The 27,098-nt window shown below is 43.9% G+C and overlaps 1 protein-coding gene across 1 annotated transcript in view; it reads right to left on the bottom strand.

Moving 5' to 3' along the window:
• Positions 1 to 27,098, bottom strand: part of SEMA3A (semaphorin 3A) — a 397,277-nt gene that overhangs the window by 40,067 nt on the left and 330,112 nt on the right. The window contains exons 8-13 of the mRNA XM_015422974.1: positions 23,471 to 23,585; positions 23,295 to 23,364; positions 22,393 to 22,537; positions 12,668 to 12,887; positions 8,524 to 8,615; positions 3,806 to 3,847 (exon numbers count right to left, since the gene is read on the bottom strand). Coding sequence (XP_015278460.1) covers positions 3,806 to 3,847; positions 8,524 to 8,615; positions 12,668 to 12,887; positions 22,393 to 22,537; positions 23,295 to 23,364; positions 23,471 to 23,585 — 684 coding nt within the window. The remainder of the gene's footprint in view (positions 1 to 3,805; positions 3,848 to 8,523; positions 8,616 to 12,667; positions 12,888 to 22,392; positions 22,538 to 23,294; positions 23,365 to 23,470; positions 23,586 to 27,098) is intronic.

The following is a 27,098-nucleotide window of genomic DNA, read 5'->3' as shown; positions in this document are numbered from 1 at the left end:
GAAGAAGAGATTGGATTTATACCTCGCCCTTCACTCGGAGTCTCAGAGCAGCTTACAAACTCCTTTCCCTTCCCCTCCCTACAGCAGACACCCTGTGAGGAAGGTGGGGCTGAGAGAGCTCTTTCCAAAACTGTCCTTGAGAGAACAGCTGTGAGAGAACTATGGCTTGTCGAAGGTCATCAAGCAGCTGCAAGTGGAGGAGTGGGGAATCAAACCTGGTTCTCCCAAATTAGAGTCTGTACACTTAACCACTATACCAAACTGGGTGGGACAGACAGAAAAAGAAGAAGAAAGAAAAGGGGCTGCTCAACCAGGAAAAAGAAAAATGGAAGCTGGGAAGTAGGGGAATTGTTTTAGTGCACTGACCTTATCATGATATGGAACTGAACCAGGGTTTTCTTCTATTGTTCTTGAGCAGATTAATATGCAATAGTTATGGTAGAGCAAGCTGCTCTTTGCTGGGCCAGAACACTTGTGGGATCAAGGTGTCCACACACAAGTGTTTGCAAATTATGTCATAAGGCCATTTCCCCAGCCATTTAATCAAATGGAAAAGAGGGGAAGATAAGACCATGGCTCCTAAGCACAGCTGTGCATTTGGGTGCCCCAGTGGCTGCCAGATTTCCTGTTCTCTGAGGAGTGGCCAGCTCTGTCTAATCAACTTAACTGAATACAAGAACCAGAACATTCAAGACATGAAACCTGCTCTGTTCTAGATTCAGGAGTCAAAATGTTCTCAAATACTTTTAATACAGTGATGTAGCATTGTCAGGCTCCAGGTGGGGCTGGGAGATCTCAGACCTCCCGGAATTAAAACTGGTCTCCAGACTACAGAGATCTGTTCCCCTGGAAAAAAATGGCTGCTTTGGAAAGTGAACTCTCTGTCATTATACCACACTAAAGTCCCTCCCCTCCCCTCCCCAAACCCAGCCCTGCCCAGGCTCTGTCCCCAAATCTACATGAATCTCCCAACCTAGAGCTGGCGACCCTAAAGAGATGCAAAGCCAGAAGCTAGTTCTCCCATTGTCCCACAAATCCCACTCTTCCCTTGTCCCCCATTTTCACCCACGGCTAAACTGATTTTTATAGACTTCATTTTGGATGAATAATTCGGGCTTTGTTAACGGAACAAAGAATGTTCATATTGTTTTCCGATGTAGCCGGGGAAATTGTAATCCTTGCTGAATACAGAAAGAGGCCTTCGAGGGAGAAGCTGGTCTTAAATGCATGGGCCCTTTCTCTAATACAATCAGCTGCTTTCAGAAGAATGTTCTTGTAAAAATAAATCAAAAGCAGAGCATTCTAGTACCATATGAACACACATATATAACTTGACAGCTGTGTTTTGAAGATAGGTTTTTTTTAATACTAGTATATCTTTTTGAAATCTCTCCCCCCTCATTATTTTAGGTGATAAAGTATTTCATGTCAAACACATTTATTTTAGGCAATCTTCCAATATACAGTGGGGATCCCACCTGGTTATGGCAGAATTCTCAATATAAAGATGAACTTTCATTGTTTGTTAGCTCTTTGCAATAAAAAGCCATGCCGACTGCATACCTGGTTTGTATCTTTATTATTTTAAATTTCTTATTTTACTTTTGTTTTTAAGTTATAACGCATTTGTAATCAGGAGGAGGACAACCCTCTTAGATAAATCTGTTACAAATTTACAAATGCTCTTGTAAAATACCTTGCCTCAAATTATTCTCAAAAACACAAAAGACTGCACAAAGACTGCCTCATGATTTCGCTCTGCTTATTTGAATACAGCATATTCATTTATTCATGTACAGAACAGCATGGATCAAACCTGGCAACCTGATGGGATATCAGTCTTTAGAAGAGGGAGTAGCGATTTCCACCAGCTCCTCCCTCTCGGTGCTAACACCCAGTTTGTCTGCCCCAGTGTTCTTCATGAGGGTCCACTGACTCTCAGACAAAAATTTAGGGGGTTGCAGCAGGAGATGGAAGTAGGAAAGTCCTGCTTTGAGATGGGGCATTTTAGCCAGCATAAACTGCTCCGGTTGGAACCGGAGCAGTTTGATCCGGAAGAAACGTGATCACACTTACCTCCTGACTGTGCAGCACATCGCGATATGCCTGTCCAGACTTCAGGCACTCAGCAGAGCACGTCAGCTGGTGTTTTTTTTAACACAGTTTGCGCATGCGCATAGGCAGGCTTACTTATAATGAAGATCTTTGCGCAGGCGCAAACAACCCAGCCCGGAAAGCATGCCTTGAAGCGAAGACGTCCCTTTAAATTTTTACTCTGAAACTGGCCTCCGTGAGGTTCCGGACTCGTCTAAAGTCTTACACTAGGCACTTTTTTAAAAAAAATATTAACGATGGGGCGAAGCTTTGACCAAGCGCACATTGCATAATAAAAAAAATGGCGGCTGAAAAGCAGAAGCCTCGGGCTTCCGAACGGAAGTGGCTCTACACCGGCAGAGAACGATCAGACGGAGATACTGTGGTTGGAACTGGTGCATTCAGGATACCACCACTTGGGGACCCAGTAGCAGACTACAACGGTTAAAGGCTGTTTGCAACGGTTAGGGACGGAAGGCACCGTGTGATCGCCTGTAAGGACATCGATTCCAACCGGCATCTATATCGGCATAAATGCCCTGTCTGAATGCACCCAAAGACCGTGAGTGTCTGGATACACCACAATACCACCTAATCATTCTACTGGCCTGCAACACTGATTGCCTTCCATCGATTTAGCCACCATTATCCTTGCTGCTCTGGCATTCTTAATTTCCACAGTCTTCTCAACAGTCCCCTCACAATTTACCTCTGGCAGAAGATGAACTCTGTGTCTAATATGGTTCTGCTCTGACATTCTGGGGCAACAGAAAACAACTCTGCTCCATCCTGTATATGACAGCCCTTCAAATACTCGAAGATGGCTATCATATAACATTTCAGTTGTCTCCTCTCCAGGCTTAACATACCCAGCTCCTTCAACCTTTCCTGATAGGACTTGGTCTCCAGACAGAAGTGGCATGCATTTGGAATTCTCTGGCTTGCTCAAGTGGTGCAAAGTGCTGAAGGGTATGTGAAGAAGCTATTACAGCAGCACCAGCCCTGGATGCAGTGACTGCTGCTTCACACTATGCACTTTTGGCAATTCTTCCCTTCTCACGCTGAGCCACAACATTGATGTAGTTCACCTCTTAAGCTGTGCTCATCAGGAATTCCATTATTAAAGATTGAATGATACTGTCCTGAATATGTCCCTTTACACCCTTCTATTTATTGAAATATAGCTCAGTAAGAATAGCTTTGGAAGTTACAGTAGCCACAAGTAACTCTGTTGTACATCCAAAATGTTAAGGGTTTTAGCTGTGCAATTTCAACTGGTTTGTGTATGTACAATTCCAGGTTTGCTTAACATTACAGTAAAGAAGACTTAAAATGCTTCACTTTGGCTGGACAATGCCCCTCATTGTGCATATACATTAGCAAGGCACAAGGAAGCGCTAGGGGCACTGCTGCCAAATTTGGAGAAGGGAATTAACCCACCCACCCAGCATAATCAGAAAACCTCTCTGCATTTCCTAGCAATATGACACTTCCAGATTTAGCAAGAATACTTGGCTTCCATGTTCATTACTATTAAAGTATGAATAAAGACTTTTTCAGTTCCTTATCTGTCAGATATTTGTTAAGAAACATTTCTGGAAAAAGGATGGGGTGCAGTTGGCAGAAGTATCCATTCACAGAGCCAAGTTGCCATCTCTGAAACATTGCACCCTATCAATATTTAAAGAGACCACAATTGCACTTGCAGTACCTGCTTTGTAGATATCTTCATTGCTGAAATAGCTGTGGGTTCCTGGAAAACAGAAGGAGAGGGGTCACCTTCAAAGATGCATTCAATCATTACTTTCCTTAACAGAATGATAACTTGGTTTCAGACGGTAGCCATGTGGGTCTGCAGTAGAACAGATTCGAGTCCAGTAGCTCCTTAAAGATCAACAAGAGTTTCAGGATTTCAAGAGTCAAAGCTCCCTTCATCAAACAGGATGTGAACTGGCTCTCTTATACTTGACTGTTCTTAGTGAAAACTTTCACCCTGAACATTGATGCAGCTATGGATGCACTTGAATACATTTGTGGCCATGCAACTCTGTGTATCAAAAATTCTGACATGGGAATTCTTCACAAGGGTCCATAGCAGAGGTAATGCTTGCTTCCCCCGCATATCACACATTGCAAATTTACAACCAGCCTTGGGGATGTGGACCACTCTCTACTTGTTGTCCTTAGATTCATGATATGTGTCAAAGTAGTCGTGATGATTGCTAACCAGCCTCACCGAAGTTTGAAACCCTCTTCCAGGACAACTCCTCATCCTCCAAAGTGTTGGCTGCTGGAGGCAGGGGAAGTGGCAGCAATGAGGATGGCATGATAGTGGAAAACTCCACATCGGGCTTATCTCTTCAGGTGGAGTCCCCGATGAAGGATAGTAAGTAGCAGGGGAGTGGTGGCACAGAGGATTTATCCTCTGGTTACAGTAACATCTGAACTGAACAGAACTGTTGTCAGTTCTAGCCCGCGTTGGTGTGAGCTACCAGCCTTGTCCCCAGCTCACCATCCACCCAGCGGTTCGAAAGCTTCGGTGAGTAGATAAAATGGGTACCACTCCTTAGAGAGGGTGGGGCACACTAAACCTCCCCGGTGGGGGGAGGTGTTAGCCGGCGAAATGGAATGTCCAGCTCAGAAGCTCGGAAGCCTGGAAAGATCTCTTCGGCATTAAGACGCCTGCGATGGGCCAATCTGGCCAGGCGGTGGCAGTGCGACGCTGCGACTCGAAGCAGTCCTGGAAAAACTGACGTCATCAAGCCAAGCCGAGTGAATGCCGTCTGGAACATGTCTAAGTCTACAGCTGAACAAAAACCCCGTTGGCTGCAAACGTGTGCAACTTAAAAAGATTTGTATGTTGTCCTCGCTTACCCCCTATGAATCATTGTTAGTCCCTTGTTAATATGTGTAACTGTAAATCGCTCAGAGTCAGCAGCTCTGCACGACTGAACGATTAATAAATAGAAAGATATTATTATTATTATTATTTGTCCCACCCTAAATACTAAGAGTCCTTTGGATTCTTTATAGTTTCCTAAGATATTTACATCGTTCACACCAAGCTTCCATGTACGTCATCTCCTGTAAATCTTTACAGTTTCCTAAGATGTTTACATCGTTCACACCAAGCTTCCGTGTACGTCATCTCCACTGACCATATGGGGGACAGAATATAGCTGAGTGGAAGCTAATCCAATACCCACTTGGTATTGGCAGGCGTTAGTTATGGGCTACAATGAAATATTTGCCCAGCTGTTTAGGGAGACTCACAAACTGGGTTAAAAGGTAATGGATCTGGAATGCCTTCAGTTTGGCTGGGATTCTAAATAAAATGCATCGTACTTGGCATATTGGAATTCAGGTTTTAAATTCATTCTTTGATGACAGAAAATTAGATTCGAACACCCCAGGGGTATATGAAAACTGAGAAGTGATGGTTTACATTAATTTTCATATCAGATTTCTATATGAAACTCAATTCCTTGGGCACTAAGCCCCCTCCCCCCAAATGCCATTTGTACCTGCAATGAAAACAAGGTCAAAATATTTTAATACAGCTGATAAGGAACTCTTGGCTATGCCAACTTTATGACATGTGTATTCCCTGACATGTGCAAACAAGATGTTCCCACATGGCTAAGGAATGAAGAGGTTACAGAGGCTCCTCTGATGGCTTCCTGAAGATGCTTCTCTTCATTTGCCTCCTCCTTCCACTTACCAGCTAGTCTGTTGACCCACTGTGCTACTAAGCCAGGGAATACCTGCACCCTTGAACAGACACAGGGCTTCCTATCACGCGGTATGAAAAGCAGCCTGCCTCTGCTCTGAGTTCAAAAAGGCAGGGTAGAGAAAATAATCTATGTTTAACAGGCCATATGTTATAAAATAAACATGGGCACACACACACACAGAGTCACATAAACATATTTCTGAGTAGCTATATTTTTTCCAGGCAACCTAAAAATGAATGTAAAAGAGAATTTTGCTACAGCACACACTGAGAGAGGCCATGAAGCTCTCTGGACTTCCTGAGGCTTCTTGGTCTTCAGACACATTCCCCACTCTTCCTCATCAGCATTTGCAAGTAAGCTTTTCCCTGACCCCGTTCTCCCTTACAACTGTTGAACTGCACTTACTAGGAAAGCCCAACCAACTTTCCCTCCACTACCCTGGGGATATTTATTGTGACGGACAGCTTTCCAAGACAGAAAAAAACTAGCAGAGAGAAAAATGTGTATTTATTTAATTACCTTATTTATAGGCTGCATTTCTTACTGAGACACAAGTTGCACAAAGGACATTTATTCTCAAAGGACACTTGTGGTTACAGTGCACACCTAATTTCTGCAAGTTTGCTGAAAAATCTCTTCAGTGTCCATGTGGCCTCAATTCGTGGATTTAGATATCCATAGATGGGGATATCTGTGTATATAGATGTGGCATATCTCCCTGTTAATTAGGGACTTATTGCTCTGTGCCTTCCTGCTAGTTCATTTGGCCTTATTTGGGAAAAGAAACACTAGACCTGCCATTACCAAACATTGGGGCTTCACACAGTAATTGATTGGGCTGGTCCTTAATTTGGTTTTCCTTCTTCTTGAGAAGGAAGGCGCTTGTCCAATAACAGTACCACTAGGTAACTATATCCTTTAGGAGGACTGTTTGGAAAAAAACAGATGGCGGCCAAAAGCTTCTTCTGTGTTTTTATCCCAAAGCTTGAAAATTATATCTGCTATTAAGATTACTGTTATTATGTTCCACCATCACTATATAACTTTGCACACTAGCACTTTGTGACTGGTTTTAATGTTTGTTTTAGCCATTTTAAAGTTTTATGTAAGCTGCCCTGAACCTGACTTTGGTGGGGAGGGTGGGGTATAAATCAAATCAAATCAATAAATATCTTGTTCAAAACAACATGCTCAAAAGTCCATGACAAAATTAAACATAACCGTGCAGTAAACTACGCTGGTCTCTTTATCAAGAATTGATTAATTCATGAATGACTTTGCTTTCCCCCTGTGGCATAATATGTTTAAGTTGTTGGGCCACATTAAGCAAAGGGGTATGCATCTTACTTTTCCAATGAAAGACTATTATTGGAGGAACAGCCCTTTAAATTGCTGGAAGGCTCCACAGTCAGGATGCATCTGAACTCATTGCTGAGCTCCCAGCATCAGAGCTTGATGCCCACTGGTGACTGAGGCACTGCCAGGAGGAAATGGAGGGAGAGATAATTATGCCAGCACAGTTATGTCACTTCCAGTGAAAACTAGAAGTGACACGGTGAATGCTCTAACATTTTACAAAAATGCTATGGTAAAACCCTAGAGTTTTTGTAAAATGTAAAAGCTAGACATCACTTCTGGTTTCCTCTTGGGGGTTGCTGGCTGCAGGCAACCCTACTCCTTAGTCTGGAAGAAGGCTGCAGACTTTGCTTAGTGGAATAACAAGATACAGGACAGTGTCCTGACCAAGGGAAGTGATAATTATACTCTGTATTGCACTGGTCAGGCCTCATCTAGAGTCCACTAGATGCAACATTTTAGGAAAGATAAGAACAAACTAAAGCACTCTCTTACTCCAGAGGGCAAGACTAGAACTAAGAGGCAGAAATTACAAGGATGTAGATTTCAGCTATGTATTGGGGGGGAAACCTCCTAGACAGTGAGAGCAGTTCACCAGTTTGCCTTGGAATGTGGTCCTGAACGACAGGCTGAACAGCCATTTGCCAGGGAGGCAGGAGTTGTGTATTCCTGTACTGAGCAGGAAGTTAGATAAGGTGATCCGAGGTCCCTTCCAGCACCTACATTTTATGACTGGGAAATAAAGAATTCTACAAATAGCAGAAAAACGTTGTCCTTACCTACATGTCAAAGAGATCTAGCAATTGCAGTGTAACATGGAAAGTGAAAACTTTCACTTTGAAGAATATTTGAGCTGCCCCCAGAGATTCAGAGACTTTCCATATATATTCACTTCTTTGGCTTGAGACAGTTCAGAGTCCATATGGAATGTTATGAGGTGCTTATTTGTCATGTCAGAGAAATGTTCAAAATCAGATAATAGTTTCCACTCTGCCCTGGCCTTAATGACATTTGCATATATGTTGGATTAACTTTGTATATTTTGTGAGGAAAAGGAAGGCAAAAAAGCCTACAGTTGTACAGATGGTTTAAACTGTAAATTGCAAGCAGTCATATCTATTGATTTTTACATTCCATGAAACATAAAGTGTCACTGATATAATCTCTTGTTATTAACGCACAACTGGTATTGAAATCTTCTGGTTTTATTTTGACTAGTCCCCAAGCCTCTAACTGACAAGCTAATTAGAAGGGCTCACTAGATTCTTCTACAATAAACTCTATTTTCAGCTGCCTAAGGAAGCAAAAACAGATTATCTGAAATTTCAGATGCACTCACTTGAAAGACTGTCATTTCTTCTAATAAAACTTCCTCCAAATCATGCCAAGTTTCTTTAGGAATAGAAACAATTTTCAAAACAGTTCCAACATCTGATTGCCTTGTTCTAAGGGATATGGTATAAGAACAGAGAAAAACAGAGATTCAGAGAGAGAGAGAGAGAGAGAGAGATAGTTAGTGAGTTTTCCAGTTTCAGGTCAACATAAGGTTACGGTTTCTATTATCATATTTCAAAAAGAGGATTTTGCAGCAATGCATTCTTTAAACCTGATACCACTGAATATACATTTACCTTGTAAATGAAGTTCTCAAGAGATTCCTAAATGGGGTTATGCTGAAATCTTCTAATTTCAAAATAAATAACTAAACCAGATAAATAATCTGTACCCAAACCATTTTTATTGTTATGAACTGTATAACGTTATTGATGAAATGTCATCTGCCACAAGTATATTTTTAAACTGTGGAATGTCTCTATGCTTTGGTTCACCCTAGTTAGAAAAACTTCCCCAAGCTTGGTCAGACAAGCTTAAGGATTGCACAGTTCCTTTACTCCAAAGGCTTAGGAGCCTACCTGAACTGTGAAATGTGGGCTTGCTCAGGGATTCCACAGTTCCCTAAAGACTTAACAACCAGGGTTTGGGAAAACAATCACTGTTTCACAAACTTCCTACAGGATTTAGGACTTGGAAGAAAATAATTTAGAGGAGAACTAAAAGGAATATGCTTTGAAACCATGAAGTGAAAAAACAACAGCGGAGACTGCTCAGCTCCATTAAAGGGAAATTAAGCGGTCTGAGCAGCACAATTTGAAAAGGAAAACACTGGGGGAAAGTAAAATGCAGAGGTCTGATATCTGCAGATGTGTCTCTGGATTGTGGCTGTTGCTTTCAAGTGCAGAAGATTTAACCCCTTAAAATTCTGTTCTATGCCCATTACTAACAATCACACAAAGCTTCTGGAAATTAAATTACTCCTTGAGCTACTCAAATTTCCTTAATTCATGTAGGTGTTAGAAGCAGAGGAGGATGGGCCAGTCAACAATGGTGGCTGTCTTCACCAACTAGAACTGCAGATGTTAAATGGTGATAACACATCTTTTTTTTTTAACCATGACAAGCTTCCATTTGACAGACAAAACAACCTTATCAAACAGAATTGAACAAGTGGTGGGCAAACTTTTTAAAAGAAATTAATTTTTCTTAACAGAGTGATCTAAGAATAAAGGCATAAACATTGCTGAGTAATCTAAGCAGCTAGACGAAAAGAAGGAATGCCACCCAGAGCCTCAGCACCAATATGGCAATTACAACTTTGAAGAAAATCTACCCAGCTCATAAGCATCAAGATGGGAAGACTTTGATCTTCTGAAAACAAACAAGGCATGTCAGTGCACTGGAGTCTCATGGTGTTCCACTGACAGCCTTTTAAAGGCTACATTTCAAGAGCCAAACAGATTGGAGGGTGGAATATGAGCCTTGCAGGTAGACGCAACACATCTTCCCATTCAGTCTTTAAACCCATTTTTGTTTCAGAGGATCCTGCCATGAGTCAAGATTTGCTGCACCATAAAGCCTTTCAGGTCAAATGTACAGCATGATAATCACTGTGGTGGCTCTGTATAAGCCACAGACACCCAAGGAGAAGCTTTATCTGAGTTCTAGATCAGGTTTTATGGAATAACATTTCACACCATTTCACACAAATGGAACCAGATCAGCAAGCTTGCTTGGGAAGATAAAGTTACTATTATTAATTCATGCTTAGTGACAGATGGACTCAGACTGCACTAAATGACCTCCCTCTTCCCAATCAAGTTATGAGTTTAAACGGATGTATTGAGATGTAGATTTTGGCTTGTTGCAGAAAGTTTAAAAGGACCTCTGCTACAGGTAGTGTAAGAACAAAATACTTGCTTGAACAGTTTTTATAGATATAGCATGCTAAAGCTCAGAGAAGCAATGTATGTAATGTCACATTCCTTTGCAACAAGATCCTTGAACATTTTTCCCCACTCAACAAACAGAAAACTAAGAGGCAGTCCTCTGTTTAACACACCTGATAATACCCTATGTTCACTCAGTTCTCTCAGATCAATACTATGCTAGCAGATCCAGCCAGTGCTGCAGTTTGGAAGGGTCCCAGCACATGCACAGGTGCCCCCTTGAGGGCTCACAAGGCTCTAGAGTGGAAGGATTCAACAGGTAGGGAAGATGGGGCTGGTGAGATCACAGGGTGAATCCATTCCCACACCGGATGCCGTCAAATCAAATGAAATGTATTAATATGCTTCATGACCAACACAAGATTAGTAAATGGCCCCCACGGAGGATGGAAAGGGAGCCCTGCCCACCTGCCTCCCCTGAACCCACTCAAGTTTGGCAGCTCAGCAAGGGATGCTACAGCTGCTTCACTGGCCTGGTCAGGCTCCCTCCCGGCACTGGCTTGGTCTGAATTCAGGAGGAAGAACAGGCTGGCTAGCCAGCTGCAGGGAGGAGCTGGGGAAGGACACAGAATGAGTGAGTGGATTTTTACATTATTTCATATTTATATCCCCCACCCCCACTCCCCCGGTGAGAATTTTCTGTCTACAGGTCTGGACTTTAGTGTGATACAGTGCCATAAAGTCCACCCTCCAAAACATCCATTTTCTCCAGGGGAACTAATCTCTGTAGTCTGGAGATGAGCTGTAATCCCAGGGGATTCCCAGGTCCCACCTGGGAGGCTGGCAACCCTAGATACAAAAGGGCCTGAATTTCTGGGTTTAAGAGAGAACTTGATCCTGGTCATTCTCTGTGCATGCCATGTGATCTCTCTGTCTCTCCTCCTCACATACATGCGTGCATGTATCTGTATAGTGGAATCATTGTATTAAACTTATTTTTAAGGGAATGTAAAAATAGAAGTACCAGTAAGTGTTGCAATGGGATTGTATGCTGCTGCTCCTGGGTTCCAGTTTGAGATTCTGCACAAGCAGCAGTTGCTCTGTGGGTTCCATTTAGTAGACCGCCCCCACCCTCCATCACAAGACTCTTTGTTGCGTACAGATACAGAAAGTTATTCCAAGAAGAAGAAAAACAGCCATAATTTATTAAACTTGCTTCATAGTAACCTAGGAAGATAAATAATGCAGAGAAATCCTTTCCTTTTACATCAACGGGGTCAAAATTAATCAATATATGTTTGGTCTTCACATCCATATAAAATTTCAGATAAGAAACAAACATCCCCATTTGGTTAGCAGAGTAGGTGAATGCTAGGAGTCTGAAACATTCTACAGAGAGCAACCCACTGTGGTCCTCAACATCCCTGCTAGGCAGATGGTTGTAGACACAGGCTTCCAGACACAATGTTGAAAGAAATGGGGAGAAAACTCTTCACTGTGCTCCACATTTCACTGTATGGTCACTGTATAATACATATGGTCAGTCATATGCTGTGCTTTGGAACTGATGCCTATAAAACAAGCCAAGGAGTTGGCTAGGCAAGGTGAACATTAGAAGACTTTGAGCCAATTGCACAAACTAATGGCATGTGAAATCAGGATCTGCTTTGGCTCCCACAGAATCTGTAAATGGACAAGGCTGACCTGTTCCATTACTATCAGTGGCAAGATATGACAGCATTTTCGCTATACCCCCTCACACACAATAAAAACAAGCAAAATGCCACCAGCCTTGAACACCTGGCATTGGGGGAAGAGATTATGACTGGCTTCTGCTGTTGTGCAGGATTTATCGATAATATTTTTACTCCCTTCTCCTTTCTCCCAGGGAGCTCAGAGCAGCATACTTGGCTTTTCCTTCCCTGTTTTGTCTTCACATGAATATTTCTGCCTCAACTGTGGAGAGAATGTGGCTGGCCCAAGGTCACCCAGTGAGCATCATGTCTGAGGGGGAATTTGGACCCATTTCCTAATCTGGTTCTTTTATGAAGGTCTCATACTCAGCCAGAGAAGGACCTTGAGGCTCCAGAGGGAATTTTCTTTGCAGTGATGTATTCCTAACAAGACTGCAATCTGCAAATGACTGTTGCAGCACGGCCTCATCCATTTCAACATACAGAGGCAATGTGAAGCAAATGGTCTCTTGCACTTGGGTTTAATATTCCAAGTACTTTCTGATGTCAGCTGATCAAGCCTTACCTGTTCCAATGAACATGACATCATATTGGCCATCCTCTGCATCCACTCGATCAACGACAATCTGTGTGAACTGGTAATCCACATCAGTTTTGATCATGATAGGGCGGTTGTTGATGGGAAATACAGGGTTGTACATTGCTGGATGGCTTCTTGCGAATGTAATGACTTCATCAGGAAGGTCCTTGGTAGAATCAAAACCACCAAATGTTTTACTTGGACACTGGTGAAGGCAACAAGAGAATATTGTCAACACACTGGCTGCTTTTGCTAGCAAGATCATAGCAGTGACATTCCCATACTCTTTCATTCCTAGTTGGGTGTCTCTGCCAGCATTCCACACAGGTACCAGTGGCTCAGTGGTGGATAGGGGTCTTTAATGATGTTTAATGTAAGGCTTACTGCAGGGGGCATCAGAGGATCTGTGAATGCTAAACACCAAGCTATGTACAGCTTCCAAGTGGAAGCTTCAAAGTCTCCATGCAATCCTGGCTGGTTTACAAGATCTTCTCTGACCCCACATGCTTCTGCCTATAGTGCTGTGAGTTGGGAAGTTCCTGGTTCAAATCATAGCTCCTCCAAAATCTCACTCAAGGCATCATTGTATCACACTTTCCCCTGCAATAGCAACCATGTTGTAAGATGATGGACCAAAGTTACATTAATTGCTCTCAACTCCTGAAACATGAAGTGCTATGGGCAGGGCTATTTTTGGGCAGGAACGCACAGGAACAGAGTTCCGGCTGGCTTCAGAGTTGGCCATGCCCACTACAGCCAAAACCTCTGCGTGTGTGGCTACAGAGGGAAGGCCTGGAGAATGACGCCCCACAGCAACTCTGAGGCGGGCGGGCCAGGGGGCGCCCTGGAAGGATTGGGCCTTCTCCAGCCTGTCCAAGGGCTGGCTTGCCCAGACTCTCTGCAGCCACAGGGCGCCCGGGCAAGCTAAGGGAAGGCATCTTAAACTGCCTTCCCTTCCCTTCAAGGGAGGCTTGCCTGGGCTCCCCGCAGTTGCAGGGCACCCAGGCAAGCCAAGGGAAGGCATGGGGAGTGGCCTAATAGGCTAATGAGCTATGCTGTCAGGGGTGTGGCTTAATATGCTAATGAGATTTTTTATATTGGGTGTGGCCTATTATGCTAATGAGTTCCTGCTGGGCCTTTTCTACAAAAAAAGCCCTGGCTATGGGTATTATATTTTACATTTATCTTGGATGAAGAATGCCCAGTTGTCACTTTCTGTCTCTGCTTGAAAGGCTAAGAAGTAATTATACAACCCTGATCTTGCAAGATACTGAATAGGGACAACAATCAATTTTCTTTGCCGTCAGTCTCATACAGACTGTTAATCATTCATCAGGGAGGAAATAAACAAATGTCTTGCCAACAATTGTCTTGACAGTGTCTTCTACATGGCAGCAATCCCATTCTATTGCAGCAAACTTTATTACATATTGGAATGATTATTTTCACCTAGTGATTTAATAGTGTGTTCTTCCTTGCAACAAAATCCTAGTGTCCACTTTTATTAGCCATTACCAAAGCCAAATACCAAATACACATTGATGGGGTCTGAGCTGGCAAAGACTGATCAAGAGAGAGATCTTGGAGTTGTAGTAGATAACTCACTGAAAATGTTGAGACAGTGTGTGACTGCAATAAAAAGGCCAATGCTATGCTGGGGATTATTAGGAAGGGTATTGAAAACAGATCAGCCAATATCATAATGCCCCTATATAAATCAATGGTGTGACCTCATTTGGAATACTGTGTGCAGTTCTGGTCACCACACCTTAAAAAGGATATTATAGCTTTGGAAAAAGTGCAGAAAAGGGCAACTTGAATGATAAAAGGGTTGTAACACTTTCCCTATGAGGAAAGGTTAAAGCGTTTAGGGCTCTTTAGCTTGGAGAAACGACGACTGAGGGGTGACATGATTGAGGTTTATAAGATTATGCATGGGATAGAGTGGGTAGGGAAAGGGGTACTTTTCTCCCTTTCTCACAATATAAGAACTCATGGGCACTCCATGAAATTGCTGAGCAGTCGGGTTAGAACGGATAAAAGGAAGTACTTCTTCACCCAAAGAGTGATTAACACATGGAATTCACTGCCACAGGAAGTGGTGGCGGCTACAAGCATGGACGGCTTCAAAAAGGAATTAGATAAGCATATGGAGCAGAGGTCCATCAGTGGCTAATAGCCACAAAGTATAGATAGGGGCTCTGGGGCAAGTGATGCTCTGTCTTCTTGGTGCTTGGGGGGGGGGGTCAACAGTGGGAGGGCTTCTAATGTCCTGGCCCCACTGGTGGACCTCCTGATGGCACCTGGTATTTCTGGCCACTGTGTGACACAGAGTGTTGGACTGGATGGGCCTTTGGCCTGATCCAACATTGGCGTCTCTTATGTTCTTAAGCCTGAGGTACCTGAAGATCAAACACAATTAAAAACCAAACACTGCAAGAGGTTCCCTTGTTTTTTAATCAGTGTCACATTTTAGCTGTTAAATAATAATTCACAACAGTTTTTGTAGCCTGTAGCAATTTTGTATTTTTAAAAAGAACTTACATTTCATAACTCCAAGACTGTCTTTATTTCCAGATGGAATGCAACACTGATTATTTGAATAAATTAGATAATGATTAATCAGAAACTATATGTGAAATGATCTGAACAAGAAAAGTAATTTAGAAGTGCTGACTATTGTCAATGCAGCTGGGAGTTCTACACAAGAACATGTATGAATAATCCATACCACCAGAGACACAGGCACTTAAGAACAATTCAAATTCACGTTGTAATTAAGGGCACTCAAGCATTTTCTGTTACGCTAACATTTTGTTTACATGTTGAGATCAGCACCATGAAACGCTTGGGAAAAAACATCAGAGCAGTCACAAAACTGCTGTCTTGCAATGCTATGCCATGGCCGTCAATTCTTCAAAACCACAATCTGCCCAAGGGGGAGGAAAAAAATAGTTTACAAAACAGGTTGCCTCTTGAGAAGTGATGAACTCTCCAAGCAAAATACATTTCTTGCCCTTTCTGTGGGTTCAATATTTCTGGTGGATATGGAAATATTAACATCTGTGGTTTAAGAAAGCCATATCCATTTCACCCTTAATGGCTGAGCCCTCCTCCTGACTTAGTTTTGAGGTATGCATTTCCAAGCCTAGGAACTTGAAAAGGAATGGTCAAGGTTTTCTTTCCTTTCTTTTTTTTTGGCCCCCCGGAGGGGATTTTTTATTGCATTTTTAATAGACTACAAACTACAATGAAAAATTGGGAAGGGGTATCTACATCTAGGGAGAAAGGAAAGAAAACCACTAATAACTAAACCCCCAAGAATAGGAGATCATAACAACAGCTTATATAAATGTTAATCTTAAATTGCTAATATTACTTTGAACATAGTCGGTTATGCTAAATTATTTATCTTTTTATCCACTGATTTAACTGTTTAGGAGAGCCCGCCGAGCATCCCGTAATAAAACTAAAGTTTTAAGGCACAATTCAGAGTCCTTCAGCCTTCATTTTGTTTTGTCTTTTTTAATCCTTAATTTATATGCACGTTTGGGGGCAGCAGCCCCCTTATCGGAAGCAGAGTCCTCGTCGGAAGACACCGAGTCCAATTCGCCACTGGATTTGCTGTCATCTTCTTCCTTCTCGACCTCGACTGTTTCTCCCAGCTGCAATCTCAGGAACTCACGTGCTTTAGGGACAGAGTCAATCTTTTCTTTTTTATCGTGTAGTTTGAAAATGATGTATTCTGGAATTAACCATCTGTAGACAATGCTGTTTGTTTGTAGAAAAAGGATTAAGTCTTTATATTTCTTGCCCTTTTGCCTTATTTTAGAATCCTGATGATGTTGTCCCCGATTTTCAAGGGTGTTCCTATAGTTGCTTTCAGGATAGAATCCCTCACATGCCTCTTACAAAATCTGACCACTATTTACCCAGGCAGATTATTCTTCTTGAAATACACGGAATAGGACCTGTAGACAACATCCATTTCGTTTGCAAGATATTCCGCTTTCAAATCTGTGACTGGGGCTAATGCTTCACTCAAGAGTTGCTTTAGATTCTCACCTTTTAATTCTGGGGCCTCTTGAAACCGGAGGACCAAATTTGCTTTCTCCATTTGCAGCTGTAAAAGTTGTGATTCTTCCGAAGTTTGTTTCTTTTCCAGCTTTTGCACCTTTTTCTTAACTTTTTTAGTGTTGGCATCCATTTCCTTCACCTTCTCAGCCGTTTGCTCCGTTATTTTTAAAGTCTCAGTCAGTTGGAGCTGCTGAGTTGCAAGGTTCTGATTTAGAGTTGTCAGCTGTTGTTTGTCATCTGGTCCAGCAGAGGGCGCAAGGAATCTGCCAACATTTTGGAGAACTCAGTGACCTCTTCTGGTCGAGGGCTCATGTTCCCCACTGGTTTCACTTTTGCTAGTTTGTCTTTCTCTGCCCTCTTCCCCGCCATCTTTATGAATTGTTTACTTTTATGAAATTTGTCCATACGCCTATCCGCGCTCTGGTAAGTCTCTCAAAACAGATTTCAATGCTTTTTCTTCCGCTTCCACCTTGGTATATTGTTTTTTAGTTCATGCACATGGAAGGGGCCCCTCCCCCACTCACTTTTCTTGCCGTTCCCGGGGGTAGCTTTTTAAAAAAAATTCTCGTATTCGCTTTAACCCGACTCATTGTTCATTGTTGGTCATATGACCTCGCTCGGAACACGTTTAAAATGCTCGATATTCGATGCTTGTCCCGGTCAGCGGCTCTAGATCCATACGGACACTCAGCAGCAGGACTGTCAGGGTGGAGGAGCGCCTCAATTCCCCAGCATCGTGATGGCGAAGTGGTCGCCCCTCAAAAGCCCCATTGGCTAGGAGCCTTTTGCCAAGGCTCTGGGGGGGTGACCCATCGCCCCCCCTCCTATCTGCTGGTGTGCAGATCACATCCCTGGGAGGTCTGGGAGATGTGTCCGCCAATGTGTCACCATAAACCGGAAGTCTGGTGGTCAACCTTTTCTTAAAAGTGGAGGAATGCAACTTGGGAAACTAGTGGGTTCCTTCCAACTTGCTTTCCCCTTCAGCAAGATGGCTGCAGTGGGGAGCAAATTTTTCAAGTGCACACATGGGTTCAATTATTTAGAACACCCCTTAACGCCATTCTGGGTTTGGAGAATGGGGGGGGGGGAGAGAGATCTCTACACTGCTGTGGTCCTGATCCAAATCAGCCACTTGTAGTGCTTGAAACATTAGTTCCTCACACCTGCCATCTGCCCATGTGGACAATGAGCTGGTTTATGGAAACCCATACCAGACTCATTGAAAAGGTAATGTCTAGTTTTGGCCCAATGTTAGCTCTTTTTAGAAGATTACCTGGGGCACAGTAATTAAATAATTGTGATTAATAGCCACTGAGACAGCCAACAGTCAGCCAGGCTATTCTCTGCACAGAAACAAATTGCTTGCAGTACTGCTCACTTGGAATAACAAGCAAGTCTTCAATGTGACCTGAAGGGCAGCTCAATTCAACAAAAGATGGGCCTGTCAAACAAGGTAAGTTTGAATGTCAATCACATTTTGCATAGTCCTTATTACCTGTGATTGTAATCACTTTAAACACCTTTGTAATTCCTTAAAAGAACTAAGTGCTGAATCATTTTAATGAATTCATCTTTTATTAAATTGTATTGATTTCTTACTTATGAATGAAAGGGAAACCATAAATCTAAAATCTGATTCTTATCTGTCTACAATCCAGTGTCTGACAAATACTCCAGAACTAGGGCTGAGTTCAAATAGAGAATATGGAAGGGTGTTTTTTGTCTCCCAGTCAGACAAGTTTTGAACCCCTTTCCACAAGGGTGTGAACTTTAGATGGGTTCCTTGACATAACTCACATGTGGGGTTGTACTCTTCTAAAGTAACCAAGTGCTGATGAACGGCATCCACATTCAGAGGCACATAAGAACATAAAAAGAGCCCTGCTGAATCAAAGCAGTGGTCCATCTAGTTCAGCTTCCTGTCTCATATAGTGGCCAACTAGTTACTGTGGAGGGCCAACAACATGGCATAGAGGTCAAGGCTTCCCCTGATGTTGCACCATGGCACTGGTATTCAGAGGTTTACTGCCTCTGAGTGTGGAGGTTCTTTTTAGTCACTATGGATAGTAGTCAATGATAGACCTATTTTCCATGAATTTGTCTCATCCTCTTTTAAAGACATCTTTGCCTTTGGCCATCACTACACCTTTTGGCAGAGAACTCCATATCTTCTTCACTTGCCGCATAAAGAAGTACAGATGTGTACTCAGATGCAGATGTCATGCGAAACGCCAGCCTGGATGATTCAGATGCTGGAATTAAGATTGCTGGGGAAAATATCAACAACCTCAGATATGCAGACGATACCACTCTAATGGCCGAAAGTGAAGAGGACCTAAAGAGCCTCTTGCTCAGAGTAAAAGAGGAGAGTGCAAAGGTTGGCTTGAAGCTCAACATCAAAAAAACTAAGATCATGGCATCCGGCCCCATCACTCTTTGGCAAATAGAAGGGGAAGTCGTGGAAGCAGTGACAGACTTCACGTTCCTGGGATCCAAGATCACTGCAAATGGTGACTGCAGTCATGAAATTAAAAGATGCCTGCTCTTTGGGAGGAAAGCGATGGCAAACCTTGACAGCATAATAAAAAGTAGAGACATCACCCTGCCAACAAAAGTCCGCATGGTCAAAGCAATGGTATTCCCAGTAGTGCTGTGAGAGTTGGACTATAAGGAAGGCTGAGCGCCAAAGAATAGATTCTTTTGAATTATGGTGCTGGAGAAGACTCTTGAGAGTCCCCTGGACTGCAAGAAGATCAAATCAGTCAATCCTAAAAGAAATCAACACTGACTGTTCCCTGGAAGGCCAGATACTGAAGCTGAAGCTCAAATACTTTGGCCACCAAATGAGAAGGGATCACTCACTGGAGAAGACCCTGATGCTGGGAAAGATTGAAGGTCAAAGAAGAAGGGGACGGCAAAGGATGAGATGGTTAGACAGTGTTATCGAGACAACGAACATGAAATTAAGCAAACTCTGGAGCACGACGGAAGACAGGAGGGCCTGGCGTGATGTGGTCCATGGGGTCGCGAAGAGTCGGACTCGACTATGTGACTGAAAACAACAAAAGGATCCAAAGATGCCTTTTTCAAGACCAGTACTACCACAGCCTCTTTTAAACCTTCTGGGTATACCGCCAAGTCCAGGGACAGACTGATAATGTCTACTGTGGGCCCTGTACTCCCTCACCACTGGCTTTCACCAGACATAAGGGGCATGGGTCTAACAGGCATGTGAATGGCCTGACAGCACCCAAGATAGGCCCAGGTGAGCTGGCTGAAGCTGCCAAATACTGAAGCCAAAGATGGCCAAGGGGCCTCCAGTTCACATACTGTATCAATGTTGGCTGGGAGGTCATGGTGGAGCAACAAGATTTTATCCACAAAAAGGCTTGCAAAGGCCTCACAGTTAATGGTCAAATTGCTAGCCTTTTGGGTTCTCCATGAGAGAATTTAAAGATCTAATTACCCAAAACAATTGTGCTGGGCAAGAGCCAGGGAATGCAATGGAAGTTGAATAAAATTCCTTTTTTGCAGCCTTCAACGCCACCTCATAGGTTTTCATAAACATCCTATAAGTTGTTCTTGCAGCTTCGTCATGAGCGTGCTGCCAAATGTGCTCTAGTCATCTGAGTTCCCACTTCATCCCCCAAGTTCTATAGTATACTGGGGGATGATTTAGAATGGGAATGGAGAGGATGTCGGGGAATGACTTCATCAGTGGCTTCAGAGAGATGGGAATTCCAGCCCTCTAATGAGTCACTGGAGGGCATCAGATCCCGCAGAGCATTCTGGAACTCAAATTGGGTCCATTAGTCTCCGCAGGTGAGCATAAATCAGCTTTGTCACCTAGACAGGATGGGGCTGGGACACCCAATCAGGCCTTCAGGGAAAAAATGGTTCTATCCCACCCTTCTTCTCTGATCTGATAGCTTTCTACATGCAACCCCAAAACAGCAGCATAACAGAATCTTACCACCCCTTGTTTGCTGGAAATTTTTAAAACCCAAACGATATGATTTTTAACACATAAAGGACTAATTCTGAAGGAATTCCTTTTATTTCTATACTATATAAGAGCACAACTATGCCTTTCAGTACCATAAAGGAAAGAAATAGAAACTCCTTCAAAACTAGACCTTTGGTTGCCTAAGACCTTTTTAAAAAAGATAAATATGTTTTCTAGTACATAAAGGGAAAGTGGTGAAGGGTTGTTCTCGATGGACTTTTTTACCTCTCTCTCACAATGGACAGGCATGCTTTTCCTGGGATCCTTGGATCTCAGGGCTTCAGATATGTGCACTATTAATGGCCTCTGTATCATAGGCGACTACTTGAAGGAGACTGAGGGGGCCCAAGACTAATGCTTACACATGGTGAGACATATGTTACTAATCCAGGAGGAGAAAATAAATTTTAATAAACAACCACAGAAGCTGGCCATGCCATCCTGTCTGCTACAAGAACATGCAAACTTCACATTCAGAAAAATATTTATTTGTTGTCTTTAGGCTTTTTGCAACCGGAGTCATAAACAGCAAAAAAGGACATGGTATAGCCTTCTGAGGACCGTACTGCTTCAGAATGCAGGTGGAACATCCTCCATGGAATGCTGTAAGCTGTTGCTCATGGAACACAAGCACAGATAGGAGCTGCTTTATGTTGAATCAGACCCTGATCAGTGTTGGTACCGTCTACTCAGAGTGGCAGCAGCTCCCCAGGGTTTCAGGTAGAGGTCTTTCACATCACCTCCCACCCAATCCTTTTAGCTGGAGATGCTGGGTATTGAACCTGGGACCTTCTGCATGCAAAGCAGATCCTCTGCCATTGAGCCATGGCCCTCCCCAATCTTCTCTCCCACCCGTCTTCTCTGATCTGATAGCTTTCTTTTTTGTTGTTCAGTCGCACAGTCGAGTCCGACTCTTCGCGACCCGATGGACCACCTCCCGCCAGGGCCTCCTGTCTTCCGCCGTCCTCTGAAGTTTGCTCAGTTTCATGTTCGTTGCATCTATGACACTGTCTAACCATCTCAAAGACATGGTTAGACAGTGTCATCGATGCAACGAACATGAAATTGAGCCAACTTCAGAGGACGGCGGAAGACAGGAGGGCCTGGCGGGAGATGATCCATGGGGTCGCGAAGAGTCGGACTCGACTGTGCGACTGAACAACAAACCATCTCATCCTTTGCCATCCCCGTCTTCTTTGACCTTCAATCTTTCCCAGCATCAGGGTCTTCTCCAGTGAGTGCTCCCTTCTCATTTGGTGGCCAAAGTATTTGACCTTCAGTTTCATTATCTGGCCTTCCAGGGAACAGTCAGGGTTGATAGCTTTCTACATGCAAGTAATTTTATTATGTGAGGAACATTCAAACATGACCTTCCCACCCACACTCTGAAGTGGTTACTCAAGATTTGCTTCATGTAAATGTGCAGGCTGGCTCAAACATCTTGCATCTCAGTGCTACCATTTTAACCAATACTGCTACTCCAGTTAGCAAGCTAATGCACTATCTACTTTTGATACTGTTGGGATCAATGAGGAATTTGCTACTGATAGATCAGCAGTGCACCCAAGTAAAGGTCAGTCAGTTCTTCTTTGGTATCATCCGACTTCCAATGAGGCAGCACACTTACTGTTCCTGGCCTAGGATAAGGCACTCTTCCTTGGTAGGGAACCCACTGATAGTTAGGTCCATCTCGGTGAGCATACGGACCCAGGAACACTCGCCTCACATCAGTCATGCTGAACATGCACACTGCTGATCCTTTGAAGATGTTGCTAGAAAAAGAAACAGTGGATATGAGAAATGAAAGATAACTGTCTCCACATTAGCTATTAATTATGGCACCACAGAACATTAGAAATATCTTTTTGGCATTCTTCATTTTTGCTGTAAAACAAAACCCTCACAAGCTCTGATAAAGATACATAACAGGGAAAGGTCTTTGAAGATGAGGTTAATTTAAATAATTCACTTGGGGAGCATTATATATTATTTACTTTCCCTTTTCCTGGAACAATAGCTTTTGCCTCCCAGGCCAATCCAGGCTGGAGGGGCATAGAGAGGATCAGCTACATGCTGTGTTTGTAAGCCATGCAAGCAACAGGCCTCTGAAGGGGCCTGGTGCTGCTTGTGCAGTTTGCAAATTACCTCATATGATCACAGCATTGATGTGGCTCAGGGAAAAGCAAAGGGGAACAACTTTATTGCCGGCTGAAACTTGTGGTTGAAAACAGAAAGTCTACATTCAGGAGGTCAAAGACAATAAAGACTCCTCAGGTCCTAATATATTGCAACCAATATGCAGAAAATCACACACATTCATTCCAGCTGTGTGGACAGAGCCTTCAGGGTGATTAAGTACCTTGCTCATAAGGACAGTCCAGTTCCATAAGCTATGGCATCTACTGGTTTCTAGGGATTCAAAGGTCAAGGAAATGTCTCCCCTTTTAAATGACCATCTTAACAAAGAAAGCTTTTTAAAACAGCCTGTCCCCACAAACATCCTTACAAGTAAAAAGACATACTCTGTACCTGGAGGTTGTAAACACTCCATAGATCACTGGATTTTTAGGGTCTTTTGAGTTCATTAGAAATACATCCTCTGTCAAAAGAAAGAAATGAAAAAAAAGAAACCTAGTCAGTTACATAAGGAGCATACAGCTGGATGGAGGGTTATTTTGCATTCCACAATTATTTTGGTCACTTACGGAGCTCGTCAAAATGTGTATCAATGCCACTGGGCCCTGGGACAGAACACATGAGGCGGGCTTTGAGGAATGTTGTCCACTTGTTAACAAGACTTCTGTGGCCACCATAGTCATTCTAGAAAAAGGACATTGCATTGCAGGAGGTTAGAAGAGGAGAAGCTGAAACCAGGTCAGGCTAGTGAACTGTGAACCACTGTTCCCACCCCCAACAGATTCCCCAGGAAAAGAGTCAGGGAGGAGCTGTGGGCACCTGAACTGACTTGTACTGGGGGTGGGAGATCTCCTACCCCCAGGGGGTGTTGCCTGCCAGCACTCCAGCAGCAGCAGGAGAAGAAAATAAAAATGCTGTCAGTGATGGTAGGATGTCACTTTTGAGAAAAACGCAGAAGTGATGTCACACCTCTCTACGAATCACCAGAAACGCAACAGTTTTACTGCATTCAGACCTGAACAGTCAAACCTACCAGCAACAGGAATGAAAGCTGAAGCCACACGGTATTGCCCTCCCTGTCAGCACCATTCTTAGTTACGACTGTCTATGCCTCCTGCCCATGACTGCCTGCCCTCTGAAAAGTGTCTGGCAGCCAGAGGTGGAGGAGGATGGATGGCGGCATGAGAGAGTATAGCTGGCAAGAAGGTCAAGTCTGCAACGCAATACAAACAGAACGGGGGCAGACTCAGTGAAGCTATATTGGCACTTCTGGTTCCCACTTGAAGACGGATTCATAGAAACATAGAGCTGGAAGGGACCTCAATGGTCATCTAGTCCAACCCCCAGCACAGTGCGCGAAATTCACAGCTACCTCTCCCATTCCACTTCCCCAGTGACCCCTGCTCTTTGCAAGTGTAATGGAAAAAAATAAAATAAAAAATCCTCCAGGATCCCTGGCCCAATATGGCTTGGAAGAAAATTCCTTTATGACCATGAAGTGGTAATCAGGATTACCCTGGGCATATAAGAAAGGGCCACAAGAGCCAAACACTGGCTCAACGCTTCCTGCCCTCCCTTCTCACAATCTGCCTAAATACACAGTGAGTCATACAATCCATACTGCTGTCCAGAGGTCATTTCGGGGGGGGGAACGCGGGGGATCGCAGTTCCCTGGGTGAGGTACGGGGGGCGGGGCACATGACAAAGCCCCGCCCCCTGCTTCTGGCTGCTCCGCTTCCGGCCCTCATTCAACCAGGTGGAGGCAGGAGAAGAGGGAGGATAAGTTGCTTCCTCCCTGCCTCTCCCCACCCCTGCCTGCCTGAGGCCAGGGAGGGCCTTCGCGGGGCTTCCTTGCACTCCCGCCGGCCTTGCAGGTCCACCGCCGGGCCCCTCATGGGGCTCGGCAGTGGAGCTGCAAGGCCGGCGGTGGCGGCCGGGACCATTGGGGGTGGTGTGTGTGGCCTTATGACACACTTCCGGTGATGTCAGGGTGTGTGGCATATGCTAATGAGTTATGCTAATGAGTTCCCCTAGCTCTTTTTCTATGAAACGACCCCTGCTGCTGTCAGATAGCCATCTAGCCTCTGCTTAAAAATCTCCAAAGAAGGAGAGCCTACCACCTCCCAAGGAAGCCTGTTCCACTGAGGAACCTCTCTAACTGTCAGGAAGTTCTTACTAATGTTTAGCTGAAAACTCTTTTTATTTAATTTCAATCCACTGGTTCTGGTCCAACCTTCAGGGGCAACAGAAAACAACTCCGGTCTGTCCCCTATATGACAGCCCTTCAAATATGCATTTGTACGCATCATCACCATAACACTTCTGCTCTGCACATGACTACATTCTACTGGGAACTATTATGTCAAGTAATCTATGAATTCTTCTACAAAACTCCTACAGGGATAGAGGCAGATGGAGGAGGAGGACTAATGATGGGCTCCAGACAATCTGTTGTTTGCTTTCATCACACTTTGATACTGGAGTAGGCTTACTATATGAGCACTGGCAACCACTGGGTATATTTTGGGGCAGGGAAGTGACATCACAGCACTCTAGGAATCTCTATAGTTTTTTACAATAGAGATGAATTCCTAGAGTGTTGTGACATCACTTCTGGATGGAAGGCGGAAGTGTCATTAGGGAGGGAGGGTATATCCCCCAGTGATATACATAGAACCAAAGAATCATAGAGTTGGAAGGGACCTCCAGGGTCATCTAGTCCAATCCCCTGCACAATGCAGGAAATTCACAAATACCTCCCCCCCACACCCCCAGTGACCGCTGTTCCATACCTAGAAGATGGCAAAACACTTCCAGGATCCCTGGCCAAAATGGCCTGGAGAAAAATTGCTTCCTGACTCCAAAGTGGCAATCAGCATTTCCCTGGGCATGTAAGAAAGGGCCACAAGAACTAAGCACTGATACATCCTGCACTCCCTCTCATGATCTGCCTAAGTTCACAGAATCAGCATTGCTCTTAGATGGCCATGTAGCCTCTGTTTGAAAACCTCCAAAGAAGGAGAGCCCACCACCTCCCAAGGAAGCCTGTTCCACTGAGGAACTGCTCTGTCAGGAAGTTCTTCCTAATGTTTAGCTGAAAACTCTTCTAATTTAATTTCAACCTGTTGGTTCTGGTCTGACCTTCTATGGCAACAGAAAACAACTCCATAACATCCTGTATATGACAGCCCTTCAAGTACTTGAAGATGGTTATCATATCACCTCTCAGTCGTCTCCTCTCCAGGCTAAACATACCCAGCTCCTTCAACCCTTCCTTAGTGATACCCACTTGAATGTGGAGTAACACAGGGGGCGATCCTCTTACCAATATTGTTTAACATCTATATGCGCCCCCACACCCAGTTGGTCAAGGGGGTTGGGCCGGGTTGCCACCAATATGCAGATAACACCCAGCTCTATCTGTGGCTGCATGGCTGCCCAGACTCTGCCCTGGAGAATCTCACCAGGGTGCATTTAGTAGCTGTAAGAACTCCACATAGAGATTGGTCCACGTATAAAAAGTTTTTAAGCCTATTGAAGGGCTAGTCCCAGATTTAGTAGCTGTAAGAACTCCACATAGAGCTGCATAGCAACATAGAGAATGTTCTGTTCATCTGCAAAATAGGATTGAACACATAATGGTTGCTGGTAATCACCTCTGATGAAGTTTTCCATCGAAACGAAGTTGAAGCTGGACTCTTCATAATTTGTTGATACTGTTGGACTGTAAATTGTTGGAAAGCTGTTGACACTGTGAACTGTTGGTTTGTAATATTGTATGTCTCATAAATGTATTTCCATTTGCACATTTATTCTTCTTGAGAAACCCATGCTGGCTCTTAATAATCACAGCTGTCCTTTCTAAGAGCTTAAGGACTGACTGACTGATTATCTATATATCTAATACTGAACTGGCCCCCTCTGTGCGGATCCTTAAATCTGGACATCGGGGGCCCCTGGGGGGGAGGGAGAGGTTTGTGCACACGTGGGGCAGTCCCCACGTGTGCACAAAAACCCTAAATTGTGACAAAAGAATCGGGGGGATGTTTAAATCCCCCCGAAAGTGCCAGAGCGTTCCGTGCGCATGTACACGGAACGCTTGGCGACCCAGGCTGTCACCGCCGCCACTTGGAAGGGAAGCAGTGAGTGGCGAGCAGCTGATCGGCCCTCGGTTCAGAGCCGGGGGGTGGGGGGTGG

The sequence above is a fragment of the Gekko japonicus genome, unplaced genomic scaffold, assembly GCF_001447785.1.
Source record: "Gekko japonicus isolate JY-2015 unplaced genomic scaffold, Gekko_japonicus_V1.1 scaffold145, whole genome shotgun sequence".
In the NCBI taxonomy this organism is placed as follows: Eukaryota; Metazoa; Chordata; class Lepidosauria; order Squamata; family Gekkonidae; genus Gekko; species Gekko japonicus.
This window is presented reverse-complemented; position numbering and strand designations above follow the sequence as displayed.